This window comes from Peromyscus leucopus, chromosome 13, assembly GCF_004664715.2.
Source record: "Peromyscus leucopus breed LL Stock chromosome 13, UCI_PerLeu_2.1, whole genome shotgun sequence".
NCBI lineage: Eukaryota > Metazoa > Chordata > Mammalia > Rodentia > Cricetidae > Peromyscus > Peromyscus leucopus.
The window spans coordinates 56,785,885-56,806,477 of record NC_051074.1 but is presented as its reverse complement, the minus strand read 5'-3'; the positions used below and the strand labels follow the sequence as shown (position 1 = coordinate 56,806,477).

The following is a 20,593-nucleotide window of genomic DNA, read 5'->3' as shown; positions in this document are numbered from 1 at the left end:
CCAAGTGAGTTCCAGGAAAGGCACAAAGCTACACAGAGAAACCCTGTCTCGAAAAACCAAAAAAAAAAAAAAAAAAAAAAGAAAGAAAGAAAGAAAGAAAAAAAGATTTCTGTTGTTTCTGGTATCTATCTTTAATCCATGATGGTCTGATAGGATGCAGGGAGTTATTTCAATTTTCTTTTATCTGTTGGATCTTTCTTTGTGTCTAAGCATGTGGTCAGTTTTTGAGAACGTTTCATGCAGAGGTGCAGAGGAGAAGTTATATTCTTATGTGTTTCGGTGAAATGTTCTGTAAATAACTGTTAGGTCCATTGGGTTTATAAAGTCAGCTGAAGCATTTCTCTGTTTAGTTTTTCTCTGGATGACCTCTGCATGGGTGAGAGTGGGGTATTAAAGTCTCCCACTATCAGCGTGTGAGGGTCAATATATGATTTAGGCTGTAAAAGTGTTTCTTTTACAAACTTGGGAGCCCTTGTGTTTGAGGCATAGATGCTAAAAATTGAAATGTCAGTCAGGTGTGGTGGCACACACCTTTGATCCCAGTGCTCGGGAGGCACACATGCCTAATCCTAGAAGCAGGGAGGTTGAGACAGGGAGTGATATATATGGCTGGGTGGAGAAAAGAATATAAGGCAGGAGAAGAAAGGAGCTCAATCTTTTTGGCTGAGGAGTTGGTGAGGTGAGAGGTGGCTGTGGCTTGTTCCTTTGTCTCTCTGATCTTTCAGCATTTACCCTGATATCTGGCTCTGGATTTTTATTAAGATCAATTAGGATTTGTGCTACATTTTTCCAACCTGAGGTAATGTCTATCCTTGGTTTAAGGTGTGTTTCTTGGATGCAGCAGAAGGATGGATCCTGTTTTCACATCCATTCTGTTAGTCTGTGTCTTTTTATTAGGGACCATTGGTATTGAGAGATATCAATGACTAATGATTGTTGATTCTTGTTATTTTGTTGTTGGTACTGCTGGTTGGTGGTGGTTGGTAGTGTGTGTGTCCCTACTTTTGATTTTGCTGGTGTGAGATTATATATTCCCTGTTTTTCACGGATGTAGTTAACCTCCTTAGGTTGGAGTTTTCCTTTGAGCACCTTTTCTAGGGTTGGATTTGTAGATAGATATTGTTAAAATTTGACTTTATCATGAAATATCTTGTTTTTTTCCATCTATGGTGATTGAAAGTTTTGCTGGGTATAGTAGTTTGGGCTGGCATCTGTGGTCTTTCAGAATCTGCAGCTTATCTTTCTAGGTTCTCCTGGGTTTTAGAGTCTCCATTGAGAAGTCAGGTATAATCCTAACAGGGTCTGCCTTTATGTGTTACTTGACCTTTTTCCCTGGTAGCTTTTAATATTCTTCCTTTGTTCTGAATGTTTAGTGTTTTGATTATTACGTGATGAGGGGACTTTCTTTTCTGGTCCAGTCTGTTTTGTGTTCTGTATACTTCTTGTACCTTGATAGGCATCTCCTTTAGGTTAGAAAAATTTTCTTCTATGATTTTATTAATATTTTCTGGGCCTTTGAGCTGGGATTCTTCTCCTTCCTCTATTCCTATTATTCTTAGGTTTCATCTTTTCATAGTGTCCAGATTTTCTGGATGTTTTGTGTTAGGAGTTTTTAGATTTAACATTTTCTTTGACCAATGTATTCACTTCTTCCTATTGTATCTGTGGTAGTTTGAATGTAATTTGCCCCCATAAGCTCATTTGGAATGGCACTATTAGGAGGTGTGGTCTTGTTGGAGGAAGTGTGTCACTGTGGGGGTGAGCTTTGCGGTCTCATACATGCTCAAGTCACGCCCAGTGAAGACAGTGTCTTCAACTCCTGAGAATCTCTCTTCTATCTATTGTATCCTCTATAGTCCCTGTTTGAATTTCTAAATTTTTCATTTCCAGAATTCTCTCTGTGTTTTCTTTATTGATTCTATTTCCATTTTTAGGTTTTGAACAGTTTTATTCAATTCCTTCAACTATTTGTAATTTTCTTGGATTTATTCATTTCCTCTTTAAGGACCTCTATCATCTTCATATAGTTGGTGTTAAGGTCTTTTTCTTTTGCTTCCGTTATGTCGGAATATTTAGGGCCTTCTGTGGTAGGACAGCTGGGCTCTGGTGGAGACATTGCCTTGGTTGTTATTGTGTTTTTACACTGGTGTCTAGGCAACTGGGTTTGAGATGATTATTGGTGTAGATGCTGATTTCTGGATTGTCTTTGTCGGGTGGGTGTTTTGTTCCTTGGTTTCTGTTTTCTCTCTGGATCTTTGGAGAGTGTGATGTCTGTGTGTTGCCCGTTTTCTGGCCTGCTTATCTGGTGTGTGAACAGGAACCGACTGCTGATGTTGGAGGCTGGGATCCTGGGATGAGTTGGGGGAGGGAAGGTTGGAGAAGGTCTTTGTGACCCCTTGGGGATGGGGTCAGAGAGGGAAGGGAGACCACAGCAAGCTTCTGTGCCAGAGCTGGGGGGACTGGATCTCAGGAGCAGTCGGAGAGGCGTAGGTCCATCTCCAGCCTACCTGTTGTCCTGGGGGGAGCATCCATTGGGTTAGCAGGGGTGCCTGCTTTGGTTCAGGTCTGGGACAAAGCAGCAAGTGAGGAGAGGAAGGTTGGGGAGAAGAGCTACGGGATCCACAGGTGTGGTGGTTCGAATGTCATTGGCCCCCATAATCTCACTGGGAGTGGCACTATTAGGAGGTGTGGCTTTGTTGAAATAGGTGTGGCCAAGAGATCAGCTGGGGTGGTGGTGGTGCGGGCATGAGGAGCTCTGGAGTTGCCGGTGGGGAACATGTCAGAGTCCGACCTCGCCAGAAAGTGGGACCGTTGCATGGCCGATGTGGAGGTGAAGCTCGGTGCTGGCTTTGGATTAGGAGTTGTTTTCTCTCTCACCTCCTTTAAAAGAAGAATGTGGCCATTAGCCTTCGGTTCCGGCGTGGGACTGGGGATGGCCTATCCCACCGTCAGGATGACGTGCAGGCCCCGTATCTTCTACGTGGAAACTATGTCAAAGGGCAGTGACGCACGCTGAGAACCTCCCAGTGGGAGGGAAGAGAAACCACGTTTATTCCTCAGGAACGCTGACTGCCCTGGAGCGCGCTGACCTCCTATGACAGTGTCACCAGGAACGCTTTCCACTCCAGCCACTGTTTGTGTGTTTGAAACCAGGTCTGTTTCTTTTGTATTTTCTCTTTGGAAATTGTAAGGAGGTGGTCTTAAATAAATTAAAAATGGGAAGCCCCCCATCCCCCAAAAGAAACAGGTATGGCCTTGACGGAGGAAGTATGTCACGGTGGGGGCAGGTTTTGAGGTTTCCTGTGCTCAGGATACCACCCAGTGTTTCAGTCAACTTCCTGTTGCCTTCAAGATGTAGGACTCTCAGCTACCATCTGTCTGTCTGCACACTGCCATGTTCCCTTCATGATGACAATGGACTAAACGTCTGAAACTGTAAGTGAGCTACCTCAATCCCCAGCACTCGGGAGGCAGAGCCAGGCGGATCTCTGTGAGTTCGAGGCCAGCCTGGGCTACCAAGTGAGTTCCAGGAAAGGTGCAAAGCTACACAGAGAAACCCTGTCTCGAAAAAACAAAACAAAACAAACAACAACAACAACAACAACAAAAACCAAATGTTTTCTTTGTAGGAGTTGCTGTGGTCATGATTTCTCTTCACAGCAATGAAAACCCTAAGACAACAGGAAATGGGAACAGAGGAGCAGGGAATGATGCCAAGGGTGTTCGGCAGCAGAGTAGGGGATGAAATAGGGGGATTGGATCTGGGGGAACAGAGAGAGGTCTATAGGCAGCCTCCCTGGTTTTCTGGCAGGTGTGGTTTGTTATAAACATTTCTAAATTTCTGTTAATGTTTAATTATTGCTTTCATACTCCACAAGACGAGGAAGAGAACTGCTGGACACAATCTTCATTTCAAATGAAGAAACATTTAATAGTTTCTTCAAACTATTATTAACAGGCATGAACACCAGGATTTTTTTGTTTTGTTTTTGTTTCTTCGAAACAGGGTTTCCCTGTTTAGCTTTGCGCCTTTCCTGGAACTCACTCTGTAGTCCAGGCTGGCCTCGAACTCACAGAGATCGGCCTGGCTCTGCCTCCTGAGTGCTGGGATTAAAGGCGTGCGCCACCGCCTGGCAAACATCAGGATTTTTTAAAAAGATTTTATTTTATTTTTATTCATGTGTGTGTGCATGTTCCAGATAGTTTTTATGCCAACTTCACACAAGTTAGTGTCGTCTGAGAGAAGGGACTCTCAATTGAGAAAATGCCTCCATAAGATGGGCTGTAGGCACATCTGTAGGGAATTTTGTTTTTTGGTGACTGATGTAGGAGGGCCAAGCCCATTGTGGTTGCTGCCACCCCTGGGCTGGTGGTCCTGGGTTCCATAAGAAAACAGGCGGAGCAATCCATAAGGAGCATGTCAGTAAGCAGCACCCCTCCATGGCCTCTGCGTCAGCTCCCGCCTCCAGGTTTCTGCTCTGTTTGAGTTCTGGCCTTGGCTTCCCCCAGTAGATTGTGATTCAGGATATGTAAGCCAAATAAACCCTTTCCTGCCTGTATTGTTTTTGGTCATTGTATTTCATCATGGCAATAATAACACTAAGACAGTGTGTATGTGTATGGGCATGCTTGTGCAGGTGCTCATAAAGGCCAGAAGAGGGCACTGGATCCTCTGGAGCTGGAGTTATGAGCACTTGTGAGCCATCTTGTGGGTGCTGGGAACTGAAGCTGAGTCTTCTGTAAGAGCAGTAAGCACTTTTAACTACTAAGCTGTCTCTCTAGCTTGATGAATGATTAAGATAATTTTTACTTTATCTCCCCCGCTCTCCCTTCTCTCCTCTGTCTCCCTGTCTCTCTCTTCATTGCTGAGGATCAACCCCAAGTCAGCCTCCCAGGTTTTCCACTGAGCTGTACCTGTACCCTTGACTTCATTCTTTTTATAGTTCTCTCCTCTCCTTCCCTCAAGTTACTCTGCTGTCAACTTTTCCTGTGTGGAGATCTTATCTGTAGACTGACAGGAATGAAAATGTGAAGGTTATGAAGTAGAAACATTTCAGCCCACTCCAAAGAGCAAGGCTCTTTCTGTGAGAAAGGTCACGGTTGACATCACCATGCAAACTTGTTGGACTTTTCAAAGGGAATGAACTGAATTTATTGTCTTGAGACAGTCTCTTTTAGCCCAGGGTGGCCTTGCACTTCTCCTGATCTTCCTGCCTCTTCCTCCCAAATAGCATGTGCTCCAGAATTTAACATTTACTATATACCTTCCTTCCTTCCTTCCTCTCTCTCTCTTCCTCTCTCTCTCCCTCCTTCCTTCCTTCCTTCCTTTATTTCTCTTTCTGTCTTTAAATGGACTGAAATAATTTAACAAACTTGGAATTAAGAGAACATTTAGATGCTGGGCGGTGGTGGCTCACGCCTTTAATTCCAGCACTTAGGAGGCAGAGGCAGGCAGATGGATCTCTGTGAGTTTGAGGCCAGCCTAGTCTACAGAGTGAGTTCAAAGATAGCCAGGGCTACACAGAGAAACCTTTTCTCAAAATAAAACAAACAAACAGAAACAAACACAGATAGAGGGGGAGGGAGAGAGAAAAAACATTAAGATGATCTTCAATTGTAAGCTAATTGCTATCTATACTCAGGGAACGTACAGATAAATCCTAAAATTTTAAACTTAATACTAGGAGTGAAATGGAATTGCCTAAAGATGGAAGACATCTGCAGCCCTCTGCTGTCTTATAGATCCCTCCTCTGTCTCTGATAGAGAGACAATATTTAAGTTTTATTTGTCCGAAGTTCCCAGTGCATGAGTGTAAGCACCAGTGGTAAGAATTGGTGATTCCTGGTTCTTCTGGAGCACCTGGGTTTGGTTCTCAGCATCCACACCAGGCAGCTCACAACCACCTGCAACTGTAGCTCCAGAGGATCTGACACCTTCTCTGGCCTTCAAGGACACCTGTATGCACACACATGGCACACACACAGACACACTTCCTAGCTTGCTTTTCTGTTGCTGTGACCAACACCAACTTAATATGTTTCATATTACACTTCCAGGTAACAATCCATCACTGAGGGAGGGCAGGGCAGGAACTCAAGGTGAGAACCTGGAGGAAGGAACTGAAGCAGAGCCCATGAAAGAACAGTGCTTTCTGGCCACTTCCCATGGCTTGCTCAGCTTATAAAATTTCTCAAACAATGTTGGGCCACTTGCCCAGGGCTAGTACTATCCACAGTGGGCTGGGCCCTCCTACTGTTGTGGCCACATCTTAAGACCCCCAAGCAAGACCACCACAGAGCTGATATCTGATGCAAAACACACAGGGGTTTATTGATAACAAGCAAGCTCGGGCTTGGTCCTCGTCCAACACTCGACACAGCAGGTGGAGGAGGACGGCCCTGAGCTCTCAGGGTGAGGGGTTTTTAAAGGGAAAAACCACAAGCAGGGTAGTACAAGCCTTGGTGTCATATGATTGGGTGAGGGTGTGTAACCTTTGAATATACTGGTTGGGGGGGGGGGTTACAGTTATCATTTTGGGGGCAAGCCTGGACAAGTCCCAGGCTTTGTCCTTGAGCTGCCATGGGGGCTGGCTGGCCTAGCACATTGACTCATGCACGTAGCTCTAAGTTGGTGAGGGGTCCCAGACAGTAAACAACTGGCTGAACCTTGAGCGGTCAGCTTACGTGCAGAAAGGGAGCTACAGCAAGGACTGTGTCTTTTGTTCATGGCCCTCCCAGAAACTGCTTACTCAAGTCTCAGGAAACTGAAATTAAAGCCTGACTCTGAGAGAGGACTGAGCAGCCTGTTATGGCGTCTGCTTGGTCCTTTCACCACACCAGTCATTAATTAAGACATAGGACAGTCTGAGAGGCAGTTCCTCCACTGATTTGTCTTATTTTTAAAAGATAGTGTCTTCTCTGTAGAACAGGCTTACCTTGAACTCACAGAGATCTGCCTGCATCTGTTGGGATTAAAGGTGTGCACCATAATGCCTGGCCAGTTCCTGTGTTTGAACCCTTGGTCTTCAGCTTGAGATGCTATTCGGAGGTTGTGTAATGAGTGGGTCACTTTGGATGGGCCTTGGTGGTGATACCAGTTTCTGGCTCCAGCTCCAGCCCCGTGCTTCCGAGCTACCTCAGGCTCTCGCAGTTATAAAGGGAGTCTCCCCAGTGCCCACAACTTCCCCAGCACGATTAAATGAAATCCCCTGCTACTGTAAGCCAAAACCTTTCTTCTCTGGAAAAAAAAAAAAAAAGATTCTGGTAAAAAGTGCTGTGGATTTTTTATTTTCATTATTTTGGAGAGGAGTGAGAGAAGACAGAGGTTCTTCAGCCTGGTCTAGAACTCTATGTAGACCATGCTGGTTTTGAATTCTAAAGAATTCTTTTAACTTTTTCTTGCTTATTTATTTAATTTTATGTGTACAAGTTTTTTTTTATCTGCATGTGTCAAGGAGTTCAGAAAAAGGTGTCAGATCACCTGGAACTCCAGAGGTGGACAACAGGTGTGAACCTTTAAGCCTGTGTGTGGTGGGACAGCACTCAAGGAAGAGGCAGGCAGATCTCAGAGTTCGAGAACAGCAAGGGCTACATAATGAGCCCGTGTGTCTCAAAAAAGAAAAAGCAAACAACAACAAAAACAAGTAAACAAAAAACCCACAATGCTTAAAAACAGAATTGGAATTTTGTTAATATATAAAAATTTATAACACCCATCAAGCCGGGCTAGCCATTGCCTCCTGCTTCCGAGCTGACTTGAACCCTTTCTAAAGCACAATAACAAATGTGCACTTTCTAGCTCATGATGGGCATCTCTTTATTTTATTTTATTTTTTTTTTTAAATTTAGAATCTGGGTCTTTTATCTACGGACACCAACTTGTCATTGAGAGAGTCCTTGGCTTTTAAGCGAGAGGCCCACAGAAGCAACGTTTATCAGTGCCTCCTGTCTCCCCCCCCCCCCCCCCCCCCCCCCCCCCCCCGCTTTAACGGGCCCCAGCCCATCTGATTTGGGGTTAACTCCACGAAGGCTCCGTGCAAACATCCCAGACCGTCTGGCATGGACTACTGTCCCTGAACTTCCGGGGTGGTGTCGCAGCCCTGTGCTCCGGGGAGGCCCTGGCTCTCACACACAGCTTTTCCCGAGATGGCCACTGCGGTGCCCACGGCCCTTCCAGCGTCCAGGCCGTGGGGAGGACAAACGCCCACGGGTGACGCCGGCTCCGGCCACCCGGCGGCGACCCAGACCTAGCCAGCGGCTCTGGACCCCAGCTTCCGGTCGCACCTTCCTTTTCAGCCCCGGGGCGGGCGGAAGCTCCCCGGCCGTTCCCTGCTGGGCCCCTCCCACCGCCGCCGCCGCCGCCGCCGCGGGAGGCCTGCTAGGCGACCCCTCCCGTCGTGCCCCGCGTGCGCGTGCGCGTGCGCGACGGCTGTTGCGCAGGCCGCCGCCCCTCCCCGCCGCCGCACGGAGCGCCGCCGCCGCCGCCGCCACCCGGAGCGCCCCGCCCCCCGCGCAAGCCGCCGGCCCCCCCCCCTCACATCCGGGTCCCGACGCCAGCCGCCCAGACGCTGCTGGCACTATGGTCATGGCGGAGGGGACGGCAGTGCTGAGGCGGAACAGGCCAGGCACGAAGGCGCAGGTATCGTCTCCCGGGCTTCCCTGCCCCGCGGCTCCGCGCGGGGCCGAGCCGAGGCGCTCCTTGCTGGCGGGAGGCCGGGCCCGGGGCGGCGAGCGGGTGGTGGTGGTGGCGGCGGCCGGGGCCGTGGTTGGTGGCCCGGGGCCGTGGTTGGTGGCCCGGCCTGCGCTTCCGGAGCCGCGCGGCCCCGGCAGCGGCCTCCCCGGGATTTGGTTGGGGGGGGGGGAGGCCTGCAAGGAGCCGGGCCCTGGCGTGCCCTCCGAGGCCCAGGGCTGAAGCCTGTCACCGGCGGCGGCGGCGGCGCTGGCGGCGCTGCCTGCTGTGAGTGGCAGCTGAAGGCGCCGGGGCGTCAAGTGGGCCAGCTGGGGACCAGGAGGTGGTGGTGGTGGTGGCGGTGGCGGTGGCGGGGGGCCGTGCCCGCGCCCGCGTCCGGACCGCCGGCGTCGAGGGCTGTAAACACTGCCCGGTGACGTACCTGCCGATCGGCTCCATCCAGTTGGTCTAGCCGGATGCAGGTGGCGAGGGTTTGCTTTCTCCTCCCGGGGTTCGTCTTTTCCACCACTCCCTCCTGCCCCCCTGCACTGGTCCAGCAAGTTTTTTCACCGACCAGGTTGCGACTTGTTACAGGTCGGTCCTTGCGAATTTCCCTGCTAATGCGTGTGGATAGTCGTCGGAGCGAGCGATAATATACCGAACCCTCCCCCCCCCAAAAAAAACCCTAATAGCCCTTTTAGTAGGGCAGTATTGGGGAGTAAATTGGTGCTGCTTAGGAAGTGCAAATGTGGGATGCTTCCCGGTATAACAACGAATTGACGTTGGAACTTGATAGGATTAATCGGCCAGCGGAAACGGCCTGTCACGGAGTGTTGATGTTCTAAAATCAGAAGAGATGCGTTTAAAATGTAATTTTAGCAGCCTTCTTGCTGCCTAGCCTGCTGCCTCTTATTGTGTACTGAGTAAACCTTTTTCTGTTAAAAACGTAATTTTTAAGAGAAGTGAAAATCAAGGTACTTCATGCTACTGAGTTTTAGATAATTATACCCTTTGTTTGTTTGTTTGTTTTTCAAGACAGGGTTTCCCTGTGTAACTCTGGCTGTCCTGGTAGGAGCTCTGTAGACTAGGCTGGCTTGAACTCAGAGATCCGCCTGCCTCTGCGACCGGCCACCACGTCCGGTTTAGAGAGTTGTTCTTTGTTGTTTGTGAGAAGGGTCTCAAAGTCAGGCTCCCCTCGAATTCACTATGTAGTTGAAGATAACTTTGGACTCGTAGGTCGTCCTGTTTGCACCTCTCCAGGGCTGGAATTCCACAGTACATACCACCATGCAGGGCTTATGCAGTGTTGGGGAATGGTGAACCCAGGACCTTGTGCCTGCTAGACAAGCTCTCTACCAACTGAGCTACATCCCTAGCCCTAGAGAATTGCTTTGGAAGCCATTATGGAGTCATGAATTGTCAGTTCCTTCTGTTGACATTTTGTCTTCGTTTTGTTGGAAATTTGTATACTATGTATACTTTTTACTATTTGACAGCTTTTCTTTCTAAGAGTTATTTTTTCAAATAACTATTATTGTACATAGGCAACATTTTTTTTTTTCTAATTCTTAAGTGATCACTTCCTTAAAAAAAAAATTCTTGGTGCTTGGGATTAAATCCAGGACTTTGCCTGTGGTAAATTAAGCATGCACATTGTCTCTCAGCTTTATCTTTAGATGAAAGTTTAAAAATTTGAAAAATTATTTAGAATAAATAATGCAACATGTCCTTTGGCTGTGCTTTTATGAGTAGGTCACATGTGAACAATTTTACATTTCCCCACTTTATTATAAGTTAAGATTAAGTAAAATGTAATAGGAAAAATGAGGTTAAAAGGAAAAAAACCCTGCTTTTAAGCAGCCTTCCCTGTTTATCACACAACTCTTCTTCATTGAAATAGATCTGTTCCAAAATGATGTATATTGTGTTGAACAGAGTTAAGTGGCTGAGAATGACCTTGAACTTTTCATCCTGTCTGCATTTCCTGAGTGCTAGTCATAGGCGTGTGCTGTGGAATGTTTTAAAATTGGTTAGACTAGAATATAGACAATACGTGGTTGGTTTTTCGCATGCATTGACTGAATTAAATGAGTCCATTTATTAAGGTAGATTTTGTTTCCCCCCTAAGTGTCTAATGAATGTACAGTTATGTGTCAAAACATTTAATTATGAGCTAATTTATTTTTATTTTTGAGACAATTTTGCTTTATATCTTGGGCCAGCCTAAACTTTCTGTGGAGTCTATATTGGCTTTGAATTCTTGATTCTTCTGCCATAGCTTCCCCACCATTTTTATCTATCTATCTATCTATCTATCTATCTATCTATCTATCTATCTCTATAAAAACACACCATGCATGCTTGCTTGCTTATTTATTTATTTAGGGTCTCATGTGGTCCTGGCTGGCCTGAAACTCTGTATATCCAAGGATGACCTTGAATTCCCTGTCCTCCTTCCTCTATGGGCCAACACTATTGACTTTGTTTTGAGGCAGGGCCTTAGATAGAAAGAAGCCTGGTTGTCCTGGAAACCACCATGTAGTTCCTGTAAGCCTTGAACTCTTGATAATCCTACCCCAGCTTCCACAATGAAGGGATTACAGGCATGTATCATCACTCCTGGTTTGCTAATATTTTCATTTTCGCTAATAATTTTAACCTTTAAAAGTTTTTTGTGTGTGCATGAGTGGGTGTCTTCTGTATGTGTTCATGGAGACCAGAGAAAGCTATCTCTCCCTCTCTGCCTATTGCTTTTGACAGGGTCTCTCTGAATCCAAAGCTTATGGTTTCATTAGAAAGGCTGACTGACTAGCTAGGAAGCTCCCAGAACTGCCTCCCTCTGCCCATGCTGGAACTACAGGCATTTGTGGCTGGCTGGCTAGCCCATGTGCTCTCTGCTCTCTTTCTCTGTCTTTGGTGGTCTCTCTTTGTCTTCTTTGACAGGTCACCTTGTAGACCAGGCTGACCTGGAACTCACAGAGTTCTACCTGCTTCTGCCTCCTCAGGGTTGGGATTAAAGATGTGGGCCATCAAGCCTAGTGTTTTGTGGTTTTTAGATTGGGTCTTTTTATGTAGTCTTGGCTTACTCAGAACTTGGTATGCAGATCAGACTGGCCTTGAACTCACAGATCTATCTTCCTGCCTCTGCCTTCCTCCAGTACCATCATGCCCCCCCTCCTTTTAATTGGGTGCTGGGGATTCCAACTCAAGTCCTCTATAATCTTTAAATTTTAAAAATTATTCTTTATTTATGTGTATGTGTATGTGTGTGTGAGTTTTTGTGTACCACATGAACGCAGGTGCCCATGAAAGCCAGAAGAGGATATTTGATCCCTTGGACTGTCGTCAGAGGCAGTTGTGAGCCACTTCATGGGATGCCAGAACTGAACCCAGGTCCTCTGTAAGATCAGTAAGGGCTCTTAGCACTGAGCCTCTCCAGCCCCTAGAACCTTTAGAATGTTTAAAATGATTTTTATTTGCTTTAAATTATGGTAACATTCTTAATTTGCTTCAAGTTATTTTAAGATTTGAGAGTGTATGTGTGTGTTGAGGCCAGAGGGCTAACTTCCGTTGTGATCCTCAGTCACTTTCTCCCGTCCTTTTTGAGACAGAGTCTGTCATTAAACCTGGAGCTCACAGATTTTGCTAGAATGGCTGGCTACCAGTCTACAGAGATCTTCATGTTACTGTCCCTAACACATGCACACTTATAAGCAGTGTGCACAGTTTTATTACACGGGAACTGGGGATCTGAACTCACTCTGTGACGATTTCATGACAAGCACTTTATCAAGTGAACCATCTCCCAAGCTCTTACATTTTTATTAGTAAATATTAATTGTACATAATAATGTGTTTCTTGATGACATTTTCGTACATGTATAATGTATTTCCCTATTCGCCTTCCATCCACTCTAATTCCCAAGTAGCCCCCCTCTACTTTCATACCTTCAGTTTTCAGTTGTATTCTTGTGTGTGTGTGTGTGTGTGTGTGTGTGTGTGTGTGTGTGTGTGATGAGTTTCATTAGGGTTGTTTACTGGTTGGGGACACCTTTAACAGTTGTTATACTACTGAGATAATGATGTCTCTTCACCCCAACAACTGCCTGTAGACTTGGGGCTTGGTTGAGGAAGAATCTTGGAAGCCTTCATGACAGACCCAGTATGCTTTGAATTTAAGAGAGCAGTGGCCATATCATGCCCAGGACAGTGTCCCACAACAGTCTACTCCTTCCTCCAGTTCTTAGATCCTAGAACTCAGAGATCCACCTGCCTCTTCCTTCTGAGTATTGTGATTAAAGGTGTGCGCTACCACCCCCTGGCTAGTTGTTACGATTCTTTTTGTTCCCTCTTCCATGAAGTTTTCTCAGCATTGGGGGAGATACGGAGAGATGCCCACTTATGGCACTGGAGGGAGGATAGAGGTGTTCACTTATGGCACTGGAGGGAGGATAGAGGTGTTCACTTATGGCACTGGAGGGAGGATAGAGGTATCCACTTATGGCACTGGAGGGTCTATATAGATAGATGTCCATTTATGGCTGAGCATTCAGTTTATTCTTATCACTTAGGGGTCTCTGCCATTACTACTGCCTGTTGCAATTGTTTTGTTTTGTTTTTTTACTTGTTCTTTTGTTTTTTTTTTACTATATGTGTTCCCTCATCCCCCAACTCATTTTTGAGATGGAGTCTTACATAGCTCAGACTGGCTTTGAACTATCTGTGTAGCTGAAGATTATTTTGAACTCCTGGTCGTCTGCCCTCCACCTTCCAAGTGCTGGGATTATGGCATGTACCACCATGCCTGAATTGTTTGTTTTTTTGAGACAGGGTCTTGCTGTGTAGCCCCAGCTGGCCTGGTCTTTGATCTAGATTACGCTGGCTTTCCAACTTGAGGCAGTCTCTTGTCTCAGCCTCTTCTGTATAGGGATTTTAGATGTTCACTACCACACATGGCTTAATATATGCATTATATCCATAAATGTGCTTCCTTCCTTAATCTCCCCTCTTCCCCCAACACACAGGGTTTCTTCATGTAGCCTTGGCTGTCCTGGAACTAGCTCTGTAGACCAGGCTGGCCTTGAATTTACAGAGATCCGCCTGCCTCTGCCTCCCTGAGTGCTGGGATCAAAGGTATGTGCCACCACCAAGTGGCCCTTCCTTAAGTTTAGAAAGGTTAATTATTTTATGTAGATGAGTGTTCTGCCTGTACACCACATTCCCGTACTGGCTTGAGGAGGCCCGAAGAGGGCATTGGACCCTTTGGAATTGGAATCACAGCCAGTTGTGAGCCACCATGTGGGTGCTGGGAATCTGACCTGGGTCCTCTGAAAGAGCAGCCAGTATTCTTAATGACTAAGTCATTTTCTCCATCCTTCTTTCTTCCTGTTTTGAGGGGTAGGTGGGAAGGGAGGGAGGGAATTGAAACAGGGTTTCACACTGTAGTCCTGGCTGGCCTGGAATTCACTTTGTAGCCCAGGCTGGCCTTGAACTTGAACAGTTGTTCTCCTGCCTTAGCCTCCTGAGTTCTGGGATTACAGACATGAGCTACCTAGCCACTTTTCATTTTCTGAAACTTTAATCACATGGTGTTATACACTGCATTCTTAGAGTTTTCTTTTTTTCCCCAACCTCTGCTAACTTTTGTTAGTTAGTAAAGGTTTATAATAGGTCATTGGCTTAATAACACTCCCCTCTCCCCTGCATTTTAGCCTAGAGACATTGGTTGAGGAACAGTTCTATGCCAGAAACTGTGCTGCTTATTAAAGATACATAGGAGCCATGTCTGGGCACAGGCCTGTAATTCCAGCTATGGAGGAGTCTGAGGTAGGAAGATTGCAAGTTCAAGGTCAGTCAGTAACATTTAATGAACATGAAAAGTATAAAAAAGGCCACAAATACAGCTCAATGGTAGAGTGTTTCCCTAGCATATGTAAGACCCTAGGTTCATTCCAGTACTGACAAGGAAAAGGAAGGTGTGGGATATGTAAGTAAACCTTGCTGCTTCAGATAGAAGGGTATTCGAGACCATTGCAAGGTGCTCCACAGAAATATCCCGGTTAATCACACCTTTAATCCCAGCACTTGATGGAGGAGGCAGGCAGGTCTCTGAGTTCCAGGACGGCTAGGACACGGACACACACACATAGACACACACACACACACACACACACACACACACACACACACACCAACCCTGTATTGAAAAACAAACAAACAACAACAAGAAAACATTGAATGACTCCCAGGGAGTACATGCCTGCTGTTCCATTTCATTCAGTTCTGCATAGAAACATTTACAGTTTTAATTAGTTTTGTGTGTTTGGGCAGCTGCCTGCACCATGTGCATGTGGTACTCACAGAGGCCAGAAGAGGGCACTGGGTCCCCGAGGACTAGACGGTTGTGAGCTGCCATGTTGGTGCTTGGAATAGAACCCAGGGCCTCTGGAATGGCAGTTGTTGCTCTTAACCATTGAGCCATCTCTCCAACCCCTAGATACATTCTTTTTGATGGGAGTCATATTTCTATTTAGAAATTTAAAGCTTTATTTGTAATTGGAATAGTAATTTATGCTGTTTGTTTAAAATAATATTATGGAGTTAGAAATTGCTTACTAATAATGCTAGCTCTTCAAAAATTTGATTTAGTTTTTTTTTTATGTTTGGACATATTTTTCCAGTGCAACTTTTAGGGGTATTATCTCACAATTGTAAACAAACAAACAAAAAAAGGTGATGAACTTTTCTTTCCAGTTAAATAATCCATGAAAGATTAATGAGAAATGTATTTGAGGGATTTGTGGTTGCAAAAAAAATAATGTATAGTTCAATTAAATACAATCTTGGAATCCATTTAAGAATATTGGCTAAGATTATTTTGCTGGTAATCACATTGTAAAGTCTTTCTCCTACTCTCGTGTAAGCTTTGGATCTTTATTAAGATTGATGTTTATAGTAGCATTACTGTATCCTTGTAACTTTGTATGTGCTTTAACCATGAGTTTACTTTTATAGGATTTCTATAATTGGCCTGATGAATCATTTGATGAAATGGACAGTACACTTGCTGTTCAACAGGTAATAACAATTTCTTTTACAACCCTCATAACAAGCATTCTATATCTTTAGTGTATTAAACAGTCCCATTTTATGTGTGTAGGGAGCACAAACCAGATTCCCCTGGGTTAATGGAATGTTCGTTTAACATTGTAATCAAACCTTATTTTAGTATGTTATGGAATTTGAATGTATAATGAATTAAAATTAAAATTAATTGAATGACAAATTTAGAATAACTAAATAGAAATAAAATGCTAATTTGGTGACTAAATCTTTGATAACATGCTTTTAAGATTTATGCCTTTATAATGATTGTAGTTCATAACTCACACCCTTCAGTACATGTGAAAACTGAGATGCTTCCCTTTAGCTCATTACTACTATCACATAATTCACTACAGACAGCATTAGATTTCCAAGGAGGGGCTTTCATAGCATGGCGTGTGTGTGTGATAGCACATTAGGAGGTTGTTAGACACTGTGTTGAGAATCACTTAATACACTGTGTTAGGTTCAATGTTCCAACCCCAATGAAAAAAATGGTGGTGCTTTCATATTGAATAGAATCAGAAACTTGGTGAAAATAATAATATTCATGGTTAATTGTTAAAGATCAAATTAAGGTGTGTTACTTTTGTTTATGCTGCATTTGTGAAGTGAACTCTGTGAAGCTGTGTTACTGTGCCTGTCTAAAACACTTGATGGTCTAATAAAGATCTGAACGGCCAGTAGTGAGGCAGGAGAAAGGATAGGTGGGGCTGGCAGGCAGAGAGGATAAATAGAAGGAGGAATCTGGGAGGAAAGCTCTAGAGCCAGAGAAGGAGGAGGACCCAGGGGCAGCCACCCAGCTACACAGCAAGCAATGGAGTAAGACACAAATAAAGATATACAGGAATAGAAAAGGAAAAGCCCAGGAGCCAAAGAGAGACAAGATAACTTAAGTTAAGGAAAGCTGGCAAGAAATAAGTCAGGCTAAGGTTGAGCATTTATTATTATTATTATTATTATTAAAAGATTTATTTATTTATTATGGATACAGTATTCTGCCTGCATGTACACCTGCACGCCAGAAGAGGGCACCAGATCTCATTACAGATGGTTGTAAGCCACCATGCGGTTGCTGGGAATTGAACTCAGGACCTCTGGAAGAGCAGCCAGTGCTCTTAACCTCTGAGTCATCTCTCCAGCCCGGCTGAGCATTTATAATTAAGAATGAGTTTCCATGTGTGATTTATTTGGAAGCTGGGTGACGGCCCCCCCAAAAAGAGCAAAAACAAACCACAACAACATTGAGGGGTTAATTGTGTTTGCCTGGTACAAGTTCAAGCCAGTCAGTACTCTAGCATGGAGTGGGAAGGGGTTCATGAGCACCCTACCCCTAACTTAAGTATTATTGATAATTGATAGCTTCTAGGGAAGAAAAGTTAGTTTTCTTTAAGGCTGTAGTTTTCTTTAAGGCTGTGGCTTCAGGTAGTTCAGCCAATATCCAGTGAATGGCCCCATACCCAGAAGTATATGGACTGCACAAATTGGAGTTAATGGGTTATTAAATAAAAAAAGAGGCCATGAAGTGGGGGTTGTAAGGAGGTGGGTTGTATCTGGGAAGAGTTGGGGTGAATAAAATCAAAACATACTGTATGAAGTTCTCAGCTAATAAATAATAAAAGAATGGCAGAAATTGGGATATAGAGGAGGAAGAGGTGTGGCTCAGGGGTAGAGCACTTGGGTCGTATGCCTGAGGAACTATTTGATTCCTTAGCACTGCAGTAAAAAGAGAAAAAGATGTGTGTAAAGTCACAGCAACAAAACCCAAAGAGGTTGGTGTAAAATAGTAGATTAGATTAGGTATGGGGTAAGGAACATTTTTATTGTACTATTTTTTAGGGGCCTGGGGAGGTCACTGTGTTGGGGGTGAAACCCAGGGCCTCACACATGCTAAGTAAGCACTCTCTACTGAGCTGTCCCCAGACTTCTAGCTGACCTCCTCACATCATCATAGCTGAAGTCAATGTCCTATAACCAACGTAGAATCAGGTCACTTTCATTTTACTCGTCTCTGTCTGTTTCTTTATTACATTATATAAGATTAATATAGTAGACAGGTTAGCTTTTATTACTTGTTTTTGTTCTCTCTTTTAAAAATTTCAATTTATTTGTGTGTATGTGTTTGTGTGCCTGAGGGTGTGTGATTGTACCATGTGCGTTGTGTAGCAGCCTGCAGAGGTCTTAAGAGGACATTAGATCCCCTGGAAATGGGGTTATAGGCACTTGTCAGCCACATGCGGGAGCTGGGAACTGAACCATTCTTCTGCAAGAGCAGCAAGTGCTCTTAGCCACTGAGTCTACTCCTTAATGGGGCTGGAGTTGGGAACTAGGGGCCCTTTTTTGAGATACGCTCTCACATTTGCCTGGCTGATCTCAAACTTGAAATATAGCCGAGGATGACCAACCCTCCACCTTCCTAGTACTAGCATTAGAGGTATGCAGCAACTCTGTCTGGTTTACGTAGTGCTAGGTTCTGAACTGTTACATGCATGATGTTGTGTCTGTCTTTCTGTTCTTGTCAGTCCTTTGTTCCCTTTGAAGGGTTGTTGGAACATTTTAGCATTGTGTTTTAATTATAGTTTTGACTGTATCTATGATTTTTTGGTGATTGCAGAGATTACTAAAGTCTTATGCTACATAGTCTACTTAAGCAGAATCAGTATTTTGTTGTTAGAGTTGAAAGACTCTTTACCCTTAACCATTTTACTTCCTCCTTGTTGCCTTATATAACTGTAGACAGTCATTGAAACCCAGTCAGACAGTGATATTTTCTTTTGGTAACACTGAACATTGAATTTAAGACCTCACAGATGCTAGGCCATTTCCCTACCGTTTAACTGTATATCCCTAACTCACTCTTTTTTAAAGATTATGATTTTACTGTGTGTGTGTGTGTGTGTGTGTGTGTGTGTGTGTGTGTGTGTGTGTGTAAAGGCAATGTAGACTGTGGTTCATGTATGGAGGTCAGAAGGACACATTTGCACAGTTGGTTCTCCCCTTTGACCTTCTTTTGGTTTCAGGGATTGAACTCACGGTATAGATTTGTGAAGCAGGCACCTTTACCCAGGACCCATTTCACTGACACAGTGTGTCTTTTGGCTTGTTGAGACAGTTTCATCCTGTAGCGTAGTCTGGCCTTGACTCCCAGGTGCTAGAATTGGGGGCATGAGGCACCATACCCAACTTCAGTGTTACTTTTGTTTTATTGAGATGAGATGTGTTCTCACTATGTAGTCCTTGCTGGTCTGGAGCTTACTGTGTAGACCAGGCTGATCTCAAACAAGACATCATCCTGCTCTGCCTTCTAAGTTCTGGATTAAAGGTTTTCACCACCCTGCCTTGTATTTCTGTTATTTCTGATGTTTCAAATTTCTCTTTCTCTCTCTGAAAAACTTTTTAGTGATTTTTTGTTTTAGCAGAGTTTGCTCTCTAGGGGTTCTCTTAGTTTTTTTTTTTTTTTTTTTGCTTGCTTGCTTGCTTGCTTGTTTGCCTTTTGATGTTGGGAGGGATCCAGAACTTTGTACATACCATCAAACACTGTGGTCTCAGCCTTTAGTTTTCTTTAATTTGAAAATATCTTTATTTGTATTTTGATAGATAGAGAATTCTGGGTTGACAGTTCTCTTAGTACTCCGTTCATTTTGTAAAAACACATTTATTGGGGGAGATGTGTGGGTACAAGTGGAGGTCAGAGGACAGCTTGAAGGGTATTGTTTCTTTCTTTCCAACTTGTTGATCCTAGAGATCAGACTCAGTTTTGGCAGGTGGATGAGCCATCTTTCTGGTCCGCTTCCATAGTTTTTGATGAGGAAGAAGTGGCTAATTGAATCCTATAGGTCATGTGTCTTTTTTCCTTTAGTTTTTCTATTACTCAACATTGCCACAATGAAATGCTTCAGAGTCTAAAAGGTTTATTTAGGTCATAATTCTGGAGGTCTTACTTTATTTTTTATTTTTTTCTCCAGACAGCTTTTCTCTGTGTAGTCCTCACTGTCCTGAAGCTCAATTTGTAGACTAAGTTGGCCTCGAACTCACAGAGATCCACCTGCCTCTGCCTCCCGAGTGCTGGGATCAAAGGCGTGCGCCACCACCGCCTGGAGGTTCTGCGGGTTTGAGTCTGAGATTGGAGGGTCCTATTGCTTTGTGCCTCAGTGAAGGTGTTGGATGACAGCTGGGTCACCAAACCACTCGGTTTCTTCTTTTTTTCCAGAACTGAGCACCGAACCCAGGGCCTTGCACTTGCTAGGCAAGCACTCTACCTCTGAGCTAAATCCCCAACCCCACCACTCAGTTTCTTGAGGACATTATTCCTATTCAAACCAGAAGAGAATTTACCCCCACATGGAAGGAGTGCTTTTTTCACTCCTGTGCCAGAACTGGAAATAGTCCTTAGACTAGTGGTTCTCAGCCTTCCTTATACTGTGTGTGACCCTTTAATAGAGTTCCTCATGTGTGGTGACTCCAAACTATAAAACTTCATAACTACAATTTTGCTACTGGTATGAATTATAATGTAAATATTTGTGTTTTCTGACAGTCTCAAGTGACCCCTCTGAAAGGATCATTCAACCTCCAAAGGGGTCACGACCCACAGGTTGAGAACTGCTGTCTTAGACTGATTTCAGCATCGTAGTATTCCCTTTGGGGTTTGTCAGTTTTTGGGGAGGGATACTGGAAAGAGCAGTCATTGGCAAGCTTACTGCAGCTCAGTGGTGCTCTGTCATGTTTCAGAGAACTCAGATGCAGAGCCAGTTAGTCTGTCCAGTTAATTTTCATTCAGTGGGAGAAGGTGGTACGCCTTCATTCCATCGTCACCCAACT

At 44.6% G+C, this 20,593-nt stretch overlaps 1 protein-coding gene and 1 pseudogene across 3 annotated transcripts in view; both read left to right on the top strand.

Annotated features, from left to right (window-relative positions):
- Positions 1-2,776: 2,776 nt before the first annotated feature.
- On the top strand, positions 2,777-3,006 carry LOC114704840 (annotated as a pseudogene).
- Positions 3,007-8,504: 5,498 nt separating this feature from the next.
- LOC114704811 (MOB-like protein phocein) overlaps positions 8,505-20,593 on the top strand; it is a 28,709-nt gene continuing 16,620 nt past the window's right edge. For 2 of the 3 annotated variants that reach the window (XM_028886291.2, XM_028886283.2), the window contains exons 1-2: positions 8,507-8,638; positions 15,683-15,745. In XM_028886291.2, coding sequence (XP_028742124.1) covers positions 8,579-8,638; positions 15,683-15,745 — 123 coding nt within the window. In that variant the 5' untranslated portion in view covers positions 8,507-8,578. Of the gene's footprint in view, positions 8,639-15,682; positions 15,746-20,593 lie in introns of all 3 variants that reach the window. The other variant, XM_037210408.1, reaches the window with a different exon arrangement.